The sequence below is a fragment of the Apteryx rowi genome, unplaced genomic scaffold (assembly GCF_003343035.1).
Source record: "Apteryx rowi isolate R43461 unplaced genomic scaffold, aptRow1 scaffold_566, whole genome shotgun sequence".
In the NCBI taxonomy this organism is placed as follows: domain Eukaryota; kingdom Metazoa; phylum Chordata; class Aves; order Apterygiformes; family Apterygidae; genus Apteryx; species Apteryx rowi.
In genome coordinates, this window is record NW_020450834.1 from 253,339 (window position 1) to 275,482 (window position 22,144).

The 22,144-nt window shown below is 51.3% G+C and overlaps 1 protein-coding gene across 1 annotated transcript in view; it reads right to left on the reverse strand.

Annotated features, from left to right (window-relative positions):
• ANO9 (anoctamin 9) overlaps nucleotides 1–22,144 on the reverse strand; it is a 34,331-nt gene that overhangs the window by 4,203 nt on the left and 7,984 nt on the right. Inside the window, exons 2-18 of the mRNA XM_026082077.1 lie at nucleotides 11,215–11,274; nucleotides 10,859–10,975; nucleotides 10,086–10,222; nucleotides 9,700–9,749; nucleotides 9,109–9,167; nucleotides 8,815–8,897; nucleotides 6,475–6,609; nucleotides 6,256–6,352; nucleotides 5,780–5,840; nucleotides 4,342–4,424; nucleotides 3,383–3,487; nucleotides 2,533–2,697; nucleotides 2,405–2,441; nucleotides 1,696–1,807; nucleotides 1,252–1,309; nucleotides 969–1,066; nucleotides 165–331 (exon numbers count right to left, since the gene is read on the reverse strand). Coding sequence (XP_025937862.1) covers nucleotides 165–331; nucleotides 969–1,066; nucleotides 1,252–1,309; nucleotides 1,696–1,807; nucleotides 2,405–2,441; nucleotides 2,533–2,697; nucleotides 3,383–3,487; nucleotides 4,342–4,424; nucleotides 5,780–5,840; nucleotides 6,256–6,352; nucleotides 6,475–6,609; nucleotides 8,815–8,897; nucleotides 9,109–9,167; nucleotides 9,700–9,749; nucleotides 10,086–10,222; nucleotides 10,859–10,975; nucleotides 11,215–11,274 — 1,624 coding nt within the window. The remainder of the gene's footprint in view (nucleotides 1–164; nucleotides 332–968; nucleotides 1,067–1,251; nucleotides 1,310–1,695; nucleotides 1,808–2,404; nucleotides 2,442–2,532; nucleotides 2,698–3,382; nucleotides 3,488–4,341; nucleotides 4,425–5,779; nucleotides 5,841–6,255; nucleotides 6,353–6,474; nucleotides 6,610–8,814; nucleotides 8,898–9,108; nucleotides 9,168–9,699; nucleotides 9,750–10,085; nucleotides 10,223–10,858; nucleotides 10,976–11,214; nucleotides 11,275–22,144) is intronic.

Consider the following 22,144-nt stretch of genomic DNA (forward strand, 5'->3'; position numbering starts at 1 on the left):
GGCCTTGCTGGCTCCCCTTGGCATGAGCAAAGGCTCCYCTCACACCTGCCCCCAGTATCAGGCTCCCTGTTATCAGGATCCCCCAGCCAAAGAAGGCACTCCTGTACCTGCAGCTGGTGCCCTCTGGGCAGCATCCAGTGTCCCTCCTCACTTGCCCCACATACCCATCTCCAAGAACTCGTCAAACAAGCTGAAGACGTTGACTTCATTGAGCTCATAGTTGCTCAGCCACAGCTTTTTGCAGGGGTCCTCGGCCTCCTCTTCCTCCCCCAACACCCTGTTTCTTTTCTTGGGGAGCTTCTGCCTCTTGCGTAGCTTGTAGGTTAGCCAGCTGCAAAAGGAAGGAGCATGTGGGTGGAGGGCCAGGGTGCTGGTTAAGCCATGCTGCCAGTCTCCCTCCCTCCTTTCCCCCCAGATCTGAGAGACACATGATTACTCTCCAATGTGAGCCACACAGGGCCACAGCTAGGGAGCAGCTGGTGGGTCATAACGTCATGGGAAGGCCCATCCAGCCTGGTGCAATGTCATAGGCAGGTCCTGGGAGCTGCCTGACACCTGGGGCATCCCTGTCCAGCAGATGCCTGGCCTTTGAATGGGTCTCCACTCTGATACCACTGTTGTACTCAGGCCGGTCAGCTGTATGAGTTGGTTTGAGCTGTACTACAGCAGCACGAGTAGCAATGGTGCTGCGTGCGGCGGTGGTGCTAGCAGGCTCCCTGGGGACATGGTATCATGCCTACTCTCTGGTGCAGTGCCTAATACTGGTTCTTCTTGGAACAGTTTGTTCTGCTGCCTGCAGAGGACAGAAGGGCTGAACTGCTAGCAGTGACAGCCCTTGAGACCTGAGACAGGGGAGAAAAGCAAACACTGGGTCCAAGGGCTGGGATTACTCCCTGTAAGAGCAGAGAAGCCATGCTGCATGCACAGGAGCACCCAGAGAGCACTCCATGGGCTGGAGGAACGCTTACGGGACCAGGTACTCCACGAAGTTGCTGATGGTCTGCTTGAGTGTCATGATGATGGCCATCTGGATGAAGAGGTCGGTGATGCAGCCGCTGGGGTGGCACTGCAAAGGGACAAGGGGAGAGGAGTGGCACACTGCAAGTGAACAGCCTGGCCTGAGGGGCTGTTTGGCAAAGGCAGGCTCTATAGGAGGGAGCTGAAGCTTGGCAGAGCCTTGCTGGGCAGTGGGGAAAGGCAGGGTAGGGGCCTGTGATGTGGAGTCAGAGAGCACTGTGGCAAGTCCCTCACCTCCTCCAGTCTCCACTTGCCAGCGATGCGCACGTAATTTCCTGGGTGGCCATTGATTCTGAGCAGAGAAGCAACAACAGTGATATCTGCTGAACCCCACTGTTGACCCCCTCTTTGGGTGAACGTCCAGCTGCAGAATGGTGGGCACCATCCTCTGACTACCAGCAGAGACAAGGAGCTTCCCCCACCTGCTGTGCCCTTAGGTAAAAGCTGTGGCCCTGCTGGTGTCCCACCAGTTCAGGCTGGTCAGAAAGGGGCTCCGGAGTGGTCATGCCCCCCCCCCCACTTCTGCCAGCTGTCCTGGACATTGTGCCCTAGCTGCAAGGGTAGAGGGGCTGGGCTGTCCTGGCATGGAGAGCCTCCAAGGCTGGTGCTTCCCTTCCCTGGAGAGAGCCAGAGATGTGTGCCCTGACCCTGGTCTCCCCTCTGCCAGACGTCACTCACCGCCCCAGGAAGAAGGCAATGTAGATGAGTGAAGAGAAGTTTGTGAAGAACTGGAAGGTGAAGATCTTCACGGTGAAGTTGTTCTCACGCTGGGAGAAGGTCCGTGGTTTCTCTGGGGATAGGAGCAGAGCCCAGGGGCTTCATCACACAGCAGTGAGACCTTGGCCTGCTCCCCCCCTGGGGCCCCCATGGCAGCTCTCTGGAGGTTGGAAAGGTGTCTCTGCCTCCTGCAGAGCCCTCCCTGGCCCTTCACCTGAGCTCATCCTGCCAGGAGCCCTTTGAGGGGAGTGAGCCCAGCTCAGCAAAGAGCCACCTCAGAGCCAAGAGCTGGGGCAGGAGGAGACCCTCAGCTGGGAGAGAGACCATTTAGTCAGCTCTCCAGCAGCTGCAATAGCTTTGTACTTGCACTAGGGCTCAGCCCCRTAGGCTGGCTGCCCCTCTGAAGCATAAAGTGGCTGGGGAGCCAGGTGGCAGCACGTGAACCTCAAATGAGCTTGCAAGGTATAYGTGCTGGACAGCTGCTGGCCTCCCAACAGGGACCTGCGTGGCAGGAGCTGCCTGGTAGATGTTTTGCAGGGGTGGAGGAAGGGAGGGGGCTAGAAATCTGGCTGCATTTGGGGACCAGGTGCTGCAGCCCCCAGGTACCGCTGGACAGCTCAGTGCCATGGAGTGTGGGTGCAGGAAGGAGGCAGCCCCAGGTTTCCCTTACCCAGGTCACAGAGATAGAGGGCCACACGCCTGTTGACCTGCAGGAGAGAGGTGTAAAATGAGAGGGGAGGGTTGATGGCAGGAGAGCAAGGAGAAGGCCCGCTGTTCCCCCTGCATCGTGCTCCATACCTTGGTCATGATGACAATGGTGATGTAGTGTAGCACGGCCCCTGTCATCACTGCCACTGTGTCGGCCTGCTCCCGGATGAACTCAAAGGTGCTCTGGGTGAAGAGAGCCTTTGCCATCACCCGGTAAATGACCAGCGCATGGGCGATGCCGATCAGCACGGCAATCTGTGGAGAATGAGGGGAGTAAGGTGGCAAAAGGCTGTGCATGGTGGGCAAGTGCCCCCTTGTGCTGCGGCAGGGCAGTGAGGAGGACTGAGGACCACCAGCCCTTCAATCACCACGGCACTGTTCACCAGAGTTCATTTGGTCACGGCCTCAAATACAAGCCAGTGCTCTTTGGGAGAGCATCATCCCCATTAGAGGCTCATAGTGTGGACGTTTCCATCTGAACTACTTGTCTAGACTCTTTCCATTGTCCCACAGGGAGAAACAAGTGTCTAGGGGACATTTTGCCTCTTCCTACCCTCTGTACATCATGGTGCAGGCCCTGGCGTGCTGCTCTGGCCTTGATCCTCACTGCCCTCCACTGCAAGAGCAGAGTCTTTGGCCCAGATCCGTAAAGGGCTGTTGGCCTCTACCATCAGTTCAGCAGGGCATGAGGCACCCAGATCCTTGTGATGGGCATAGATCTGCTCTAACAACCCGTTTTCTACCTTTGCCCCAGCAATAGGGCGCCCTGCTCCGAGGCCCTTTTCCTGCAGCAGAGCAAGCAGGAAAGAAGGTAGCCTTACGTGTCCTTCGACCAGAACTTCCTATGGTCATCCCACAAGCACAGCCACACAAACCAACTCTCAGGGCACGGTCTGGGGTGATGCACCCAACTGGCAGGACATCTGAGTAAGGCATGTACCATGACCAGAACCAAGAGAAGTATGATGGTGCTGCGGAAGTAAGAGTGCTGGTACCGCTGGGGTTCGTGCAGGGGATTATTGATCAGCTCCATAGCCAGTTCCTCCTAAAAAAAYGGGGAAGATACAATCCATCAGAGCCATGCCTAAGTAGTGGCAAGCCAAAGGGTGGTTGTGCCAATGGAGATACAGCACGAGCAGGGCCAGAGGAGGACAGGGTCCTTGATAAGTGTTTGGCTGGCAGAGGTGTCCCAGCAGGAACAGACTCTGGCAATGACAACTGGTGTATGGTTGCACGTACAGGTGCACTGCAAAGAGACCCAAGCACCTGAACTTCCTGACAGGAGAGACAGCCACTTACGGGGCTACCCTGAGTGTTACATCAAGAAAGGCTCCCTGCCCCATGCCCTTCTCTTCTGAAAAGCCAACTGAGTCTGGGACACCATCTGGRAAGCAGTGCCCATCTCCCCATGGACTGATTGCTGCCTCTCTCCTCTGCGAAAGCCATTAACCCCTCATCATTTTGTCAACTGGCCATCCAGCAGATACCTCTCAGGTCTGAATTAATGAAAAATGTAACTGACATTTTTCCATGCAGGGGCTGCTACCCCCTTTGGGAAGTAGCTTGCAGGGATGAGCTCCCAAGGCAGGGCAAGGCAAGGCAAGCCAAGCTAACCCACAATGGCATGGCTGGTCCTGATTAAGTTCAAGCCCTTGTGCAGGTGGAGAGGTGACTAGCAATGGCAAGAGGTGACTAGCATCTGCTCCACTCTCTGGAGGGGTCTGGTCTGTCTCTCCCAAGACTGTCAAGGGAGCCAGGGGCTGACTTTGCCCCTTGTTTATGGGCAYCCATTAGATGTCCACATCCAGAGAGATGGGCAGGGGGTGCCTGTGCTGTGTCTCTTCTGTAGGTCCTGCCCTGAAAGAGAAAAGCACTAAGCAGGAAAGATGACATCCTCACCTCATCGTCATCCCACCTGTACAGGTCCCAGGTGTTGACCACGGTGGCCCTCTGTCTCTTCCACAGCTCCAGGAACACAGTGGCTGCAGATGGAAGAAGGGAGTGCTATGATGCTCAGAGTTAGCTCCAGAAAACAAGTTGCCCCTCCATCCCACAAAGTGGGTCAGACAGCCACGTTACCGTCCAACCTGAGGGCAAATGAACCTGGACCACCCTTGGCCCGTGAAGGAGAGGCTGCTGACAGCTCTTAACTGCTGCAGCAACTCAGGGTGTGGATCCCAAGTGGGGCTGGCTGGACATACAGACGCAAGGGCCGGTTTTCTCGATAGTGCAGGCTGGGATAGCACACGCTCACCAGCACTCTGGGGCAGCCACCTCTGCATCTCAGTGACCAGGAAAATACCCAAGATGGGCAGCAACCAGCGCTMAGCCTGGTGTGGGGAGAGGGATGGAGATACATGGGTGAGTTTATACTGGGACTCAAGCCACCCCTAGCGACTGTAGAGGCTTGGCATAAACTGGAGTAAGCACCGGGCCTGTTCTGCTGTGGTGGGTGTGACTACATGGAACCAGCCAGCCAGATTATTCTGGATTAGTGAAAAATATGCCTTTACAGTGGAATACTTTAGCACTGCACCCCAGTATGGCTATGTCTCTGTGGATCCATTTGCAGCCACACCTTCTGTTATTCTGGATTAACCTTCCTGAGTTTATCCCCATGTAAACAGGCCCATAGCAACACCCAAGACCATGCCCATGACCTGCTTGGACTGCAGCCTCRCAGGTGAAATGCCCAGCCCAAATGCTCATTAGTTATAGTCACGGTAGTGTTTGCAACTGAAAGGACTGCAATAAAGCCAAGCGAGATATGTAGCTAATATGGTGATGGGGTCATATCAGATCAGTGGTCTGTTGTGCTTATTCCACAGGAGCTAAGAGATCATTCAACAATTGGGAAAGGGTTAATAAGGGATCTGGTGATCCCTCCTTCCCTCAGCTGGAATCACTTATAGGCAGTTGCTAGAAAAGGCTTAAAAAGCCCCTGAGTAGAGAATGGCCCTCTGGGCTTTGAAGTGTGTGTTGGAGGTTGCAGTCTGCTAGAAGATAGCGAGTCTGTCACCCCTGGCTGAAGGTGCTGGGGTAGTAGAGGCCTGGTAAAGTGCTATGACTGAGCTCTGGGGGGGATACTCAGGGCTAGCTTTGAACCTCTTGCCCAAAGGACTCCCCTCTTTCTCCTGCTATTGCTCCTTGTCTGCTCTGCTGCACCCTTCCTTCTCATGTAGTGAGCTGCGCAGCTCTGCTGGGCTGTGGGAAGTGGTCAGTCCCAGGTGAGCCATGTTGGTGCCCTGCTCTTGTCCACCTGCTCTTCCCCTGTGCCATAGTGGGCTCTTCCCTTTTCCAAGCTCTGTTTACTTGCTACTGAGATGTTGATACCTACCCCAGATTGCCATGATCATGGCAAGAAAAACTGTCCCCTCGTTGTCAATCATGTGAGTGACCTGGAGAAGAGGAGATCAAGGAAGAAGGTGACTTGGGGGCAGCTGGGTKTTGGGGCTGTGGCATCCTGAGATCTGGGGAGAAAGCTCTGTGCTCATACAGTCCATGGACAAACAGGTCTTTTTGCCAACCCAGTCCCATAGAGACAGGTAAAGAGGTTGTAGGAGGGGCAAAATGCAAGAAGGTGGTGGGCACTGGAGACTTGTTAGACCGTGGTAAACTTTCCATTGTCCTGGTGGTGATGGAGGCCTCATATGGCTATACCTCCTCCTTATTACAGAGGTTAGTGGAGATTTTCTGCATAGTGTAGCCAGCTTTCACAGGTGGCTTTTGTTTCTAGTGGTGTGAGCACAGCACAAGCTGGAAGCATTTCCCTGTCCTTTGCCCTGAGCCTGTCTCAAGAAGGGAGCTACCTACCTTGGCATAGGTGCAGGTGTCGGAGAGCTGCCAGAATGGGCACTTCTGATCACAGAGCGGGCACATGATGGTTGTACTGGCTTCACATATCTCCTTGCTAGGGATGAGGGGAAAACAGAAAGCGAAGGAGAATAACAGTGGCTTGACTTCCACTCAAAGCTGCATGCATAATGAAGGATTGTGAGTGGGATGCATACTTCGCATCTCCAACTGCCTTACCTCACCTGGTTGGAGCCGAAAACTGTAATCCCAATCACAAAGGCCAGCACTCCGACCAGTGCAGCGATTCCCAGCAGGTTGGTGTACCAACCCAGCCAGGCAAAGTACAGGGCCACCTTCTCACCAAAATAACCCCTGGAAGGAAAAGCTGGAGGTGRGATGTACTTCAGAGCTGGTGGAGGAGACCATGCTACTAGATGTCACTAGAAAACATTCTCAAGGGTCATTCTTCCACCCCTTAAAGGACATCAGGTCCAGGAGGGGAGGGGATCTCTGTATGTCTGGGGATTTGGTCAGGATTTGGAGACTCAGCCCAAATGAGTAGAGAGGAGCTGGAAAGAACATGAGTGGGCAGCAGGTCCCAGGGGATTTCAGCAGCAGCAGCAGCAGCACCACATGCAAGGTAATGCCTAAGGGGAAATAGATGGGTCTCCTTGCATGTGGGCTCTAAGTGACTGCGTGAGGATGCAGCAAAGAGCATTGTGGACATCACTGCAGGRCAGCACAGCAAAGGCCTGCTCAGAGCACAGCTCCAGCTGAGAGGTGAACGCAGAGTCGAAAACAATGTGAGGCTGTCGTGGCTGTAGAGTTGGCTTGGTCTGTTGTGCCTGGTATGGGGCATGCTGTCGCACGGGGATTTGGAGAGGCCCATGAGAAGGCTACTCTTGCTCTCAACCAACCTAGTGGTTGAAGCAAACTAAAGGGATGAGTGGTTTTTGTTTGTTTTTTGCCTTGGTTAATATGCAGTACTTAAAGGGTAGGCCTTCCTCTGAACTTGTTGCCCTGGGCTGTTGCAGAGAGAGCTGCTCTCATGCAATGTCCACCTCCACATGATGCGGGCGCGCTCCCAGAAGTGCTGCTTTTGCCCTTCCAATGAAGGGAGCCCAGAAGGACTAACTCAAGGGGAGAAGCGATCAGATTAATCATATCCTGGGCAAGAGGGGGTGAGAATGGTTGAGAGACCAAGCTGCAGTCAGTGTCTACAGAACAATTTTAAAAACGCAGGGCTAGAAGGAAGATTGGGGGCTGTGGGGTATAGTGTGTCTCAAAGCTCTCACCAGACTGACTTCCTTTCTGGTTTCATCTGTCTCCTGCAATTCTTTCACGCTTTATTCTCTACAATAGCAGCATCTCAGTTTTTCTGGGGTGTGGAAGAGGTTTGGAGGTATAGATAACATGTGACTGTAGTTACTGACTGATGTACCTGCCTCCCCTCCTGTATTCCAGAGGAAATCACTTTTGACTGGTGGTCAAAAGTGGTGATTGACTCCCTGACCCGTGTAAGAAATTTCATACTTGACCACTTAATCCCTCCTTGATACAATGGGTCATGATGCATGCTCCATAGAAACAATGATTTGTCTGACCCTGCCCACTGAGGAGGCATCAAGACTCCCTACAGCCCCTGCTAGTCATCTTAAACTATAAGAAACATTTAAGGAAGGGGAATACAACATCTCCATTCTAGTATTCCATCTCCCTAACAGACCCCATTGAAAATGCTACGAAATAGCATATTTTTCTTCCCTTCCTCTCACTGGCCTTGGAGAATTAATCAGTGCTCAGTGTGCTGGTGTCCCCTGGTGATGCATCACCTCTGGTGTGCCACTGTTGATTTTTTGTTTGTTTTGTTTTGTTTGGGGGGGGTGAGGGGTGAGGGGTCTTGTGCCATGATGATTGCTAGAAGTTCAGAGACTTCTGCCCAAGCTTTACACGGGGTGACTGTTTTCAGCACTGCTAGTTTGAAATTTTCTCAGTTACTCTAAATATTTGACCTGTCCTGCCTATATTCTGGTTTGCATTTCTGCCTTGTCACAAGTTACAGTGGTCACAACTGATCTGCTTTGTGAAGACAAAATCTGCAGAAATGCTATTTTTTTTGGCCTTTCTGCATCACACTTTTTCCCCCCCCTCTTCCCTTTAGAAATAAGAGCTGTGCTAGTCTGAGTTCTAATATAGGTAGGACATCCCCTTGTTGCCTTTAATGTCCCAAGTTCGGCCTCAGGCCAGATATGCTGCACTGATGCTCTCAAACACAGGAATAGAGGGAGTGGGTGGTTTAAAATGAAACAGGCCAATTAAAAAGAGTGCAGATGTGGGGGTTGTTTCATACTGCAAAATTAGCAGATGGAGCTTGGTGCCACAGGATACCCCTTAGGCTAAGAATTTAACAGGCTTCAGAAGAAGTCCAATATGTGTGAGATGAGCCAGGTTCAAGCTAATGATTTAAAAGAATGCCCAGGAGTCTGGGAAGGGATATAAACCTCTCTGGGTTTCAGGTGGTGGCTTACTGGGACCTCTTGGCTAGATGGGTCAGCTGTGCCTCTCTGCCTGCATTACCTGATCTTCTCAATTGGCTGTTTACAAAATATATATCTCCATTGAGCCCATTTCTGCTTTAGGAATAAGTTTTTCTCTTCTTCCTGGAGAGCAGAGAAGTCGGTCAGACACAGGAACAACAGGGCAATCTTAATCCCCAGCCCAGATCCCCAGGCTGCCATCAGGAGACTGGTCATGCCCTTCATCCACACACATGCTCACTCAGCCTCAGTTAACCAAAGGTCTCCCCAACCCAGCCTTGTTCCTCTGCCTCTCGTGGCTTTTTCTCTCAGGCACCTGCATGCTCGCCCTCACCTTGTGCAGTGGAAATGCTGCCTCAAAGACGTTCTTTTTCATCAGGTCATGCAGCTTCTCTGAYAGCAGAGCAGAACAGGGAAGGTTAGTGAGATGAAGCTTTGGTCTCTCCCCTGCATGCTCCCTGCCAGGCAGAATGGTCCCAAACCTTTTCTGAAGCCTTTGGGGAAAAATGCCTGGGAAAGGCTGAGCTATTCAAAAGGGATCAGTGATAATCCTTCTGGTTGTGTTACTCTGCTGGGCCGCCGCAGGCTGCGTTGGGCCTGGCTCTGGGAGCAAGCCAGATAGGCAGGCCCTTAGGGACAGCTAGAGAGCCAGCACCCTGCGCCTATCCTGCTGATGCCTGAGTCCTGGGGTGCCAGTGAGGGGCAAGTTGTTCTGGGGGCACAGGACAGTGGTGGTGGGCAGCTGGGATCAGGGATTTGGAGACGGGGAATAGCAGGCTGTTCTTGACTACTGAGTCCAAATCTCCCAGCCTCCAGACACAGCAGCAAATCCACCTCTCAGGGCTGAACCCCAGATGCCAATTCAAGCTGTGCATTGCACCAGGGATAAGGGGGATGTACTGGCCCACTATCCACATTCCCTTACCGAGGTCGGAAGTCACTGTGTTCTGCAGGATGAAGTTCACAATCCGTATCCTGAGCAAGGAGAAACTGGGGTTAAAGGCTGTTCTGGGGATGCAGACTGGCTTTCTGGCCCTGAAAAGCAGGGCAGCAGGAAGGAAGGGAGAAGAGGTACACCAAAATCCAAAGGCAGAAGGGGGAAAGAAAGGGTGACTTGGCTGTGGACAGTGAGGAGCTGGCAACTTAGCACCAACTTGCAGTGGTAGGTGACTTTCTGTGGAATGGGAATTCCTGGGATGCCTGGAAATGGGAAGCCTGGCAAAACCCTGAGCTGAACTGGAAAAATCAGTGCTAGCGCTGAGGAACAGGACTGCAAGGCGCAGGTAGCCAGTAGCTCAGCTCAGTACCCACCTGGTGGTCACTGGTACATCATTATGGGCATTGGGGCTTTGCGACCTGCCATCCGTGTTCCCCAGGAGCCATTTGTATTTCCGGAAGATCCATTTTGGTGCACGGACCCCATAAAACAGCTTCCTTTCCTCAATTTTCTAGGGGATGGAAGAGAAGGACTGTTAGAGCAACGCTGTCTGAGCCAAAGGCCTCGTCAGAGGGACTCGCACTGGGAGGGCAGGGGTCTGGATGAAAGCGAGGACAACAGGCTGCAGAGCTCCTTTTTCCCAGGAAAGCAGAGACGTGAAGGTCCTTCAGCTGCTTGCTGCCTCTCATCTTCCACTGTGGCCTGGTCCCTGATGCTGGGGAAAGCCTGTGGCCTGATTTCCAAACCTTCCTTTTCTCGGCGGTGGTAGGGGAAGGATTGTTGTGACCTTAGCGTACCCAAAGACTGAGCTGCCTGGATGCTGCCTGTCAGGCCAAAACAGGCTCAGGTGTCCTGGCTGCATGTTGTTACTGGGGATGGGGATTTGTTTTGAAACAACCCCACGATGGGCCAGAATCAAGAGGGCATCACAAGGCACAAAGTGGCAAAAGGGCTGTGCGAGTTCTGGGGCTGGTGTCTCCCCCACTCAAGTGCCTGGTGTGTTTTGCAGCACTGGTGGGGAGGGAGACTGGCTGGTTGGTTCAGGCCTCTCCCAGCTCCTGGGATGCAGGAGCCTGAACCATGCTCAGATCTCGAGTACTACAAGATATCCCAGTATCCGCTGCCTTTCCCTCCTATGGCCCCTCACCTTGATGGTGAACCCCTTCTTGCTCAGCTCATCCAGGAACTTCTTCCTCTTGATCTCCTTCCCACTGCCYGTTTGATGGATGTCACTCACAAGGACGAAATCCCACTCCTGTTCATCCTGCCCACAGAAAACCCCAGGGAATTAACAGAGGGTAGATTTCCTCCAGCCTTGCAGATTTGGGGGGGAGGGGGTGGGTTGACCTCTGTCCCACCCATGTTAGAGGGTCCCCAGGGACTGAAAGTGAGCAGGAGAGTGGGGAAGGGGAAACTGAGTCAGCCCCTGGCTGTGACATCCTCCCTTTCCCCCTTTTGGAGCTGTGCTGAACCCTCTGTGAGTGCAGAGGGAGCAAAGCTTACCGGGGCAGATGGGTCCAAATCATCAGGAAACTCTCCCAAGTGAGTCAACAGAATTTCATCCTGTGGAAGAGAAAACCAGGGGAGGCTTCAGCATGATTCCTGGGAGATCCCATGTCTGGACTTGGAGCAAACCTGTCCCTGCMAACATCTAGAAGGCATTGCGACCACCTGAATCAGAGCCTTACCCCACTGCTGGAGCAACGGGACCAAAGTGCTCTGCTCTGGCTGCTAAAAGCAGGTGAGAAATGTTTTGTTTGTTTGTTTTTTAATGGGGCACAGAAACCTGTCTCTAAYAGTACAGACAAACATTTTGCACTGTTGTCTGCTGACCCAGCACTGTAGTGGTCTGCAGAGGCTCTGTGAGACTGTCTGAGCTTTGCAGCTCGGGGGATTTGGCAGTAGCAGAAGAAAGGCATCCCGAAAGAGAGCATGGGCAGGATGTACTTGGGCATCCCCTAGCCTGGCTGACCTAGGGGCAGATGGAGGTGTGTGGCTAGGCTGGATAGACACAGCAAAGAGTGGTTTTTGCCTGTCAGCCAAGCAACGAGATCAAATAAAACTGCTGGGGAAGAGCAGGGTACATCCCAGTGCCAGTCTGGTTTCCTTCTGGTTTATCTGAAGAAGAGGGAATCAATGGGCCCAAAATAAAGGCAGGTGGGACAGCAGGTTACTCTGCAGGACAGAAAGACCTTCCAGTGATGTCCAGATCCTAGGAGCCTGTGCTCAGTTCTGCTAGTCCTATTATTGCTAGTGCCTCACTGCCAGACCCTGCAACTCCTTTGCCTCCAAAAGGCAGAGGGAAGAGTGATTCACATCTGTCACGGTGGTGGGGCCATGTTTGGGAGGAGATGAATTAATGAACATTGCAAAGGATTTTTGGAATGAATGTTCGTGGTGTGGCCCCACAAACAGTTATGCTGCTGTTCCCAGGGGCATGATGACACAGCACAGAAGCAGGAGGGAGCTGCCAGGGGATGGGAATATCATCAGGCAGTATTGACACCCAAGTCTGTGTCCCRAAAGACCAGCCAGACAAACAAGTTTATCCAGCTGTTGTCTCCAGAACTGAGCCATGATGGTGCAACCAAGCTGYGCTGTAAGATCTGGATCCCAAGTTCTCACTTAAGAATTAGGCTGTGGGAGCAGAGTAGACCAGGATGAGGAAAGGATTGAAACGCTCTGCCAAAACCTCTCTCACATGGAGCCAGGGTCCAGAGTTCACCCAAAGYGAAAGGGCTGTGTGAAAACTGATCAATGGAAAGCCAAACTGAGAAGGCAGCCAAAGGTTAAAACYGTTCCAGAAAGGCGTTTCTTCTATGGACAAAGGAGAGTGGGCCATCTTGCTGCTTGCTGATGCTTTTTATTTGGCAAGTCTTGCTGAGTGAGGCTGCGAGGCTTGAGAAGCAGGACTTCCACTCCAGAGGTGCTGTTAGAGTAGGGACCAGCGCTGCCTGCTGCCAGACCTAGTTCAAGCCACAGAGGGCGTTTCTGGTGCTCTCTGCTCCATCACAGCCCTGAGCCGCTTTTGAGGTGGGAGAATTGGGTTTTTGCTGTCAGCTCCCCCTCTTGCCTTGGTTTTCCCCATGTTGCTCCCGCTCTTCCAGGTGGGTAAGCACTTAGCTGGAGCAGTAACTCTCCTTGCCCTCAGCCGAGAGCCCATGTCCAGGCATATGGGGAGGGAGTAGGAGCCCTCGCTCTGTGGCTCTGCCCCATCTGCTGATGCTGGCACAGATCCAGGCTGGCACCACCTCTCTGCAGGTCGCGTTATCTCATTCCTGCCTAGCTGGTTTCTCTCAGCCTGTGTGCACACCAGCCTCATCCTGCAAAGATTGCCTACTGGGGCTCCCGGCGTTTCAGCTCTGCCAGCGACCACTGTGAGGTGGAGAAGGGAGTGGTACCTTCTTTTTGGTGAGGGTAAGGGGGGAAAAGGTGCAGCCACTAGGTTTTTGAGGTGTTCTCAGATGCCAACACCTCTGCACCACTGTCCTGCTGCTGTTAACCACAGCTGAGAGCGGGAAGAGGTGAACRGATGTGCTAGCACCGCAACTTCAGTTTCCAGGTCACCCCCAGCCCCACATCTGTAGGCCGGGTACCCTGCTTGGGAGGCAAGGTATCCTGACGAGCTCAGCTCTTTCCTGGGAGAGATGCTGGTAGGATTATAAAGGTAGGCTTATAAATGGGCCGCATCCAGCCCTGGGGCTTGGTCTATGTAGCCAGGCTGAGGGGGCTGGAGGCATCCGGAGTAACAGGGCCTGACCCCCAGCGGCAGGGCTGTTCCCCTGCCCCACGGTGTTGCGCAGTGTCTAACATTTGTGATCTACCTGTGCTGGGGAGTAAGGAAGAGCTATCTTTAGGTACTGGGCTAATGCCGCAGTACCACATGGTGCTGGGTGTTAGCACACCCCCCAAGTACAGTAGCTGCTTTGCTCTTAAAAGCTACTCTGCAAGCTGCTTTTAAGGAGAAAAGCCGCTACTGTGCCTTCTTTTTCTTCCAAGGTTTGGATGAGAGTGAGGAGACCCCTGCCACAACAGGCACAAACCCCTTCCTTGTCTCCCTTCTCTCTCCATGCTATCTCCTCAATAGTTGCACTCACCTGCCCCTTCTTATTTTGGTTTCTCTAGTACTATTGTAATATATATATGTAATATGTCTCAGTGTCACCATGCAGCACAGCATTGGGATATGCCTTTTTTTCTTTTTTTTTCCTGGTTCATCCATAATTATGTGCAATTCGACAGCTCTCCCTGTTCATACCCCCACCAGCTCTGACGTGCAGCTGTACGGGGAAGCTGCTCCAGACCGCTGACAGTGGTACTGGCCCCTGTGCCCGTCTCTACCCCTGCCTCGGGGACTTATTTAGGTCGCCAGCGCACAGTGCTCTAGGCAATAAGGATGTCATGATACCTGGATCTTTAGCAGCTCGGCAGGCTTTTCGCTATGTTCCCATAGCAACACAATTTACTGCGTGGTACCCCCTCTGCAGGCAGAGTGAATCTGCATATGAGGGAGCAGGCTGAAAACCGGGAAGCAAGGATGAACTTGCGAAATATTTGCGGTTTGTTGCAATTCCCAGTACCCCTTCTCTGGAGCAATAACGGATAAAAAATATCTTGAGCTCCAGAGGGGGAATCTTCAAACATRTGATGACTAAAGTGTCAGTTCAGCAGGCTTAAGGCATTATGGTGGCTACTATAATGCACACGAGCTGGGCTAAGCAAGAGGCAAAGGCGGCTTTAAGCCCTGGCCCCTGGGACTGTTGTGCAGCAGCCCAGCCTGCTCTTTGGGCCGGAGGTAGCTTGTGCTAAAGGGACAGGGACATCTGGTCACTAGTAGTCCTACACCTGCTTTCCGGCCTGGGCGACTAGGGCCACTATCCCCCAGCCCTTGGGCAGCATGAGGCAGCTGGATAGGTGCTTTGTGCAGGCAAAGCAGCCTTGGCCCTGAAGGGGTTGTAAAAAATGTGAACTCTAATCCTTGCTATCGAGGAGGAAGGTGCCAGTTTAGCTCTTTCCTGACCCACATTTGGAGCAGGGTTGGAGCCATGTCGTGTGAAGGTGTAACAGAAGTAACCTGCACAATGAGAAGCTCTAATTTTAATGTAGGAAGGGTTTACGTGCCCTAAAGAGCACCTTGCTTCTCTCTAGCTGTGGGTCTTGCCTCTTTGAAAGACCGTAATACCTACTTTTGGGCTCCTGCCYGTAGTGTAGTCATCTGTTATTTTTTAGGCTAAGGACCTGGCTAGGATTAGGTATCCTTGTTTTCCTTTCTAACCACAGATTGGTGAAGGTTTGGGTGGTTCCTGTCACCCACACTGAGAAGATCAAATCACTATCTCGGGGATGTTTCCTACAAATGCTTCCTGTACCCTCCTCCCCTCCCCTAAAGCGCTTCCACCTTACGTCATAGTTTCCTAAGAAATGTGATCATCTTTAACTGAGAAGACACCTATACAATTACCATCTGTCCCAATCTTAGGGAGTTTGCAAGGCTTTTTGAATAAAAAAAATTGAATGTTTTTCTTTTCTTCCAAGCTACAGAAACAAAGCTTCATRACTCCCCCTCTTCCCTTGTTTTATTTCATGGACTCTTGAAACATCCAAGGATGTCAACTCTGCTGTTAAGGCAGTGCCTTTTCCTGAATTTAMATGAGCTCAAGATCTGGCCTCAGTCTTCCCCCTTGAAACTAGAGAGGGGGAAAAAAATCCTTCTCTGATTTACGCTCTGGCAATTCTAAACTCTGGCATCAACATCTGGGGCCATGGATGACCTTCTGGGATGGTGTGGGGAGCTTGGCTCTGCCTCGTTCCCAGGATGCAGGTCCTACAAGCAAGCACAGCACACTGCTTTCCTTGTGGCACGTTCRTAGTAAGAATGAGATTGCTTGCTGGGAGGAGGAACTGAGGTTTTTTTTTACTACATTTTGAACACCGGAGTACCTAAGGGGCTCCCCGCACCTGTGCGGTAGAGCACAGCACACCATGTTTCTAAGCTACAGGTGGTTCAGAGGTGCCAAAAAACAATGTCCTGTAAACTGGTAAAAAGTTTGTTTCCTACCTGCATGGTGAAGTGGAAAGTCTTTCCCTTTCTCCCTCTCTCCTTTTGCTCCTCCTGGCAGATCTCTTAGGAGCTGTCCGTCAGGCAGATGACGCAGCCGTGGCTGCAAGCGGGACAAGCTGAGAGGCTCCTGGGGGAAGCGGGACAAGCTGAGAGGCTACTGGGGGTTTGCCACAGAGGCAGAGCGTGGTTTGCTTCCCCTGCTCCTCTGCCTGAGGTCTCATGTGAATTGAATGGTGACTTCCGTGTGGGACACTCTCCCGCCTTGGGAGGGAGCTGCCTCTGCCTAGCAATGAACAGAAACCAAGGAGGAGGCGAAAAAGCTGCCCTTCACCCTCATTCAAGGAGTGGCGAGCCCAGTACCGCCCATCAAGGCAGGCAGGTAACCCTTGGGAGTCGGGTGTGTGATACACCTCGTGCTGTTGCATGTGGGGCTTCATGATCCGGTGTCAACAATTTAGGGAACATCTGTTGGTATTTCATAATCCTTAAGAACAAGTATTCCTTCCCTCATGGCTAAAGAGCGAAGCATCTAAGTGTCCTCTGATCGTTCCCCCAAACAGCAGTGGCCTCCTGCCTCCCTGCTCTTTAAAATCTTGTCGCTCTTTAGTAGATATGRTTTACTAGGCTGGCTTTACTTCAGCCTCCACTTTCCTGATGGGCCCTGTGACATTTGTATCGTGATGCTGGGCCACGGTCTGCTGAAAATCATACCCAAATCACTGCGGTGGGTTTGTTGACAGAAGCTTGAGGGGGATCCTCAAGCAGGGTGTAAATGCTGCTCTTTTTACRAGGAGGAGGAGTGAAAGCATTGCTATCTGTAAGCCGTGTCTGACAGCTCTCACTATATCTGTTTCCTGATGTTGTTGTTTTAATTTCTGGAATAAGAGTAGTAGTCTYTTCCCTGTTATAGAAGGTTTAGTCACCCCCAACAACCAGTCTTGATTCCCTCGTGCCCTTCAAGGGCATTGCTATGGGTAGCTCTTAAATAAAGTGAGTCCTGGGGGGTAATCCAGGTGCATTCTGGCAGGAAAGGCAGCTAGCATTTCCCGAGTGTCATTCCCAGTCAAGCTGACACAGCTCTGTGGCTTTGCCCAGTGCCTTGGGCAGACTCTGAATCAGACCTGCAAATCTTAAAGAAAAAAAAAAAAAGAAAAAAAGCAGTCTTCCAAATTTCCTGCTGTATGTGACATGGAGGGCAGAGAAGGGAAGGAGTGGGTAGACCTTTAGCCTCCCAGAGGTGATCTGTGGGGCTGGTCAGGAGGGGAAAACTGTCTTTATCACCTGCAGCTCTTCATGAGTGTGGGAGAACGTATGTGCGTTTATACGGAGAGGGACTGAAGTCTTACAAGATAGCACTGGTCGTGCTTTCTGCATCTCCTGACAGAAGACCGAAGAGCTTTGCAACATGAGCACTGCTGGGTTAAACAAAATGGGGTTATATGGAGGTGGCACAGCCACGTGGCTCTGCCTACACATCTGTTTCTTCCACCTGCAAACTTTGCCAAGGGGGAACAAGAGGACTTTGCCCTCCAGATAGGCCAGTAATTGAACATGGGCATCACCCATCCCCCTGCCAAAGGCAACCCTTCCATAACCCGCTATCTCGGCATTTATAGTTCTTGGGGGAACGGTGCTGAGGATGGCAGCGAGGGAGGGAGATGATAAACCTTCCAATCTGTGGGGGAAAAATCTGCTTAAGACGTGAAGTGGTGCGGAGCTCCAGTTCATGCATAAACTGAGGCATTGCGTTGCACAACCACACGAACCCTTTGTAAACAGCTAGAATTATTGAATTATCACCTTCAACAGTTTATTGCTGCTGGGGCAGGTCAGGTGATCAAATCGTAATCCACTATAGTATCATGTCAGCCTGATAAACTCAAAGCACTCTGGGCAGTGGTTTGGCCTAAATCGAGCAAGTTGGCATTGAAGCTGTCTAGGAGTGTTCTCTTGACCTATTAATCCTGGCCAGATGCGGAAATGGAAATTTCCATCTGTGAAGTGATAACATACTGCTGAAGTCTTTAATATAATAAACCACTTYGACTAGATAGAGGATGCCTGCCTACACCCTTCCTTGTAACGATGCTTTCTGACAGTGAGCTGCCGTTCTGAGTGCACAAACGCTATACTGCATGCAAGCATCCCTAATTTAGGATGGCRATAAAATATTTATTTGCTCTCTTCAATCCCCAGGGCCTAGGATTTTTTGCAGGAGAAGAATTCAAAGGGCATCGCCACCTTGTGTATCTGGCTAGAAGGGCATGAAAGAAGAAAGATCCCTCAGAAGAGGCTGTTTAGATGTTTTTCAGCACGCAACCACAGCTTTCTGGTTAGCGGGGGCTGTGGTCCCTAGAGCACCTTTATGTCACTCAGGGACTGATTTTGAGCAGAGATTCTCCATCCTGCCCAGGTATGTTGTTGCTTGAGCAGAGACAGTCTGCGTAGCCAGCTCCTCATATGAGTTCCCAGCAGTGGGGATATTCTTAGCTGCTGCAAAGAATTGGAGTCTGTTTGTATAGTCTGAGTGGGACAAAATAGCTGGAAAACAAAGGAAACAATTTAGGACCTTTCTGTGTGTTTTTTTTTTTAATGTCCTAATTTTGAAGACATCAAAGTCTAGCTTGAAGTATCCAGAAAAATCTGCTAAAYGAAATGGGCAGAAGAGAATTCATGTTAAGCTTGAAACCTACCTGCTATTGGAAAAGGAGGGAAAGACAAGCAGCTTTCTGAAGCCAGTGATGTTGAACAAATGCTTGTTGAACCTCTTAGGCTTAAAGAGTGACTGTAGTGTGTATGTTTCTCAGCAGCTAGTAAAAATCCTGCTAGAAACACTGCAAATGAGAAAGCTGGCCAAGAACTGAGAGCCTGGAAATGTGTTGGGTCTGAAATCTCAAGCTGCTGTCTTCTAGCTCCACCAACTGTGCTTTGAGGATTTATTTTGAAATTTCAGACTAAAGCATGAGGGCAGGCGGAGGAACAGCCACTGCGCGCACAGAGAGCATGGCACCCAAAGCAGGCACGTGCCACAGAGAGAGGCTAGTCCACAGCTGGATCCAGGGATGACGGCAAAGCAGGGCTTTGTAGCCTTTCTCTGGCCGTATGATGTGGTGCTGCTCCAGGCAAAAGTATTGGGAGGCTTCACTTCACCTCGTAAATCATACAAACAGAAGTGTTGTTGGAAAGGACCTTTGGAGGTCTCTAGTCCAACCTCCTGCTGACAGCGGGTGTATTGTCAGCACTAGGCTAGGTTAGCCGGGGCTTTGTCTAGCTGAATCTTCAAAACCTGTAATTAAGAGAGGTTCCTCCATCTATCTGGGCGACCCATTGCAGTGCTGCACAAGCCTCCTAGTAAAAAAGCCTCTGCTAATGTTCAAACTGCACTTGCCAGGCTGCGATTTATGGCCACTGCATCAAAGTCTACTCTGATACCAAAGGCCGTTTTGCTGTAGACCTGAATGGCAGTACAATTGTCTGCATTCCCTTATAAAGCGACGGCACTTTTATCCAACCTCTAGACTGTTCAGCTCTACTGGTATCTGTGGAGCTACAGCTGATGCATTACAGCAGAGGAGCTGCAGTATCTGGTGGGGAGGAAGGGGGCAGCCCTGCTTATAGTTACAAAATATGAGCTGCTCAGGAGAGGACAACTCCTTTCTGAGCATGGGGAAAGGCTCTTTGTGCCGTTTCCCGCKAGCATGGGAGGCACTGAGACCTCAGGGCTTGTTTGCAGCGTATGTGGTACTGCTCAGCCTGCTGAAGAAATCATTGGGCTCACCCCAATATGTCATTCACAAGATAACAGTGCATCCCTTAGAGCTTCTACCTGTCCTGAAGGCCTGAAGCCATGGTGATGGATCTACGTCAACAGGCACAGGGAAACGAAAGTCCGGAAATGACCAAGAGGCCTGGACCTGGTTCAGTGCCTGGCATGACTGCATAGAGTTGCATCATCAGCTTCGTCGTYAGCTGCCTGATATCAGGTTTGTTTTCTTTCATGCTTTGCACATATCTAGGCTCTAGACTGTGTGTGTATGTGGCACCCTGAGGAGTTTGTTTAGACTTTCTTTGTGAGATGTGGTGGATGTTCCCTGCTATAACAGAAAGCTGTGAGACCTCAGTCTTTGCTTTCGCARTAGAAGGTCTCTTGTAACAAGCTAAGAGCCTCCAGGTCTCGTAAAACATAGCCAGGAGAGAGACAGTGTTTCAAGCTGGTAGGGGATTGTACAGTGGCCAGCAGGGTCACTATGCATCTGTAGAATTGATTTTTCCCAAAGGGTAGTGTTGCACCTTCTCAGGGAATCCTTGGCTGAATCTGCAGCTACACAGACTTGGACTATCTCCACTAATTAAGAAAGAAAACGAGCAGAAGCATGGCTTTGCCAACGCAGCAAGGCTTCTTTCATATACAAACGAATGACTTTAATATTTCAGAGCTGGGGGCTACAGGCAACGTCGGCTGGCAGAGTCGGGGTGCTTATTAAAAACCACACGCACCTTGTTCGTTGCCTAGCTGGCTGCTGCCATCATGTGGCCAGCTCATTCATTTACAGTCACACAAATGTTTTCTCCCCTTTTTTTCCCCAACTTTCTTTTCTTTGCTCCTGCAGGTTTCTTTTTTTTCCACGAAGCATCTTCTGCTCATACAGAGAGTATGAGGATGGCTCTAGGATCTTGCCAACAAGAAAGGCCTCCTTGCCTGCAGGCCAGGAACAGAATCTCATGTTTGGATTTCTTCTGGTTTAAGAGCCTGATCCTCATGTCGATATCAAAAGATAGTCTGGAAAGTGTAGGACAATCTGCTGCAGGTAAGAGATACCACGACGGGGTTGAGGTTTAAAAAAATATATATATACAGCAGGCTTGAGGACACAGGACCGCACAACAAGGAGCATTTGCAGCTTTCTCTCTAGATATGCCGGTGTGCGCACCCGAATGAGCGAGCAGGAGGCTCTGATGCAGCTGCACTGTTTGTGGCCCTGGTTAGACTGCCTAGGTGGAGATTAAAGCCTTTGCCAGCAAAGCCCTCTYGCATCTGCTCATTGCGGTTTTTACGAATACATGAAAGTCCCCACAGCAGCCAAATACTTAACATTAGAGAGTCCGCGTGGCARTATATGCAGCATCTGAGCTCTCTCTAAAGAGACGGCACAACCTACAGTGGGATCATTACCAGACACAGAGGAATCTTTCACTTTTTTTTTTTTTTCAACTGTTAATTTTCTGATCAGCAAACTGTCTTGGTTCAATGGTTTATGTTTCACTGTGCAAGGAAGAGGGAGTTAGAACAGCCTGGATAAGAGGGATGGGACAACTGRAAAGCATAATGTGGAGTATTTGATTTTTGCCAGACTTCTACAGTTTTCATTTGTCTCTGGATAATGTAAGGAATGTGTCTAAAACTAAACCATTTTCTTTGAGAATTGTGGTTACTTTTTGCTGAAAGATACAAATATAGCATTAAATATTGCTCCACTACTGCTACAGTTTGCAAATGCTACGTTTATGTCCTCATAGCATAGCACTATCCTTTCCCAGCTGAAAGGACTGCTTTCCTAATTCTTTCTTGCTTTTTCTCCCTCATATTTTCTTGGAAAGAGGAAAATGACATAACTTTTTTCTTTCCTTTGACATAATCCAACACAGCAAATGCCTGCTTCCAGCCATAACACCTCGAACAAAGATATTTTTTAGGTTTCACAAGCTCAAGGCATATTCACCAAAGACCAAGTGGGAGTTTTTGACAGTGTTGGGGATGCTTACTCCTGAGCTGTGGTGAAACTGCTGCCTGCTGACACACCTAAAYTCCTGGTGTGCTTTCAATTAGCTACGGTTCCCTTCTCCCCTCCTGAAATGTTGTTGCATGCTATCAGAAAGCTACTTCAGCTTCCAGCTCGGGGGCTGCTGCACCTCACTTTCAGCAGTGAGGACGTTGAGCGGAACAATCTTTGAAGCAAATTAACGCATCTGTTCACTTGGTGCCCTGGCCTGTGCTCTGGGCAGCAGGTCTACCCTGCTGCGGGTGCCAGTGAGGAGGCGACTCCGCGGCCCGGGGAGGGCGTGGTGATGCTGTGGGGCTTCTTCCTCTTCTTGCGATTTCGGTTGCACCCAAGTGAGGGGTTCCTCGCTGGCGGCTGGGGGGAGTCACTGCCGGGCTGGGACGCAGGACGGCCCGACTCCCTTCAGGGAGGGCGACGCGACGTCTCCTGCGTCTCCTTTAGGGGAGCAGGCCGTGATGGCGGAGGGCGCGAGTCCCTCCGGGGAGGAGGCCGTGACGGAGGACGGCCGTGACTCCTCACCCGGCTAAAGGGAGCGGCCCGGCGCTCCTGCGCCGCCTCCCGCGGCAGGGAGGAAGAAGAGGAGGAGGAGGAG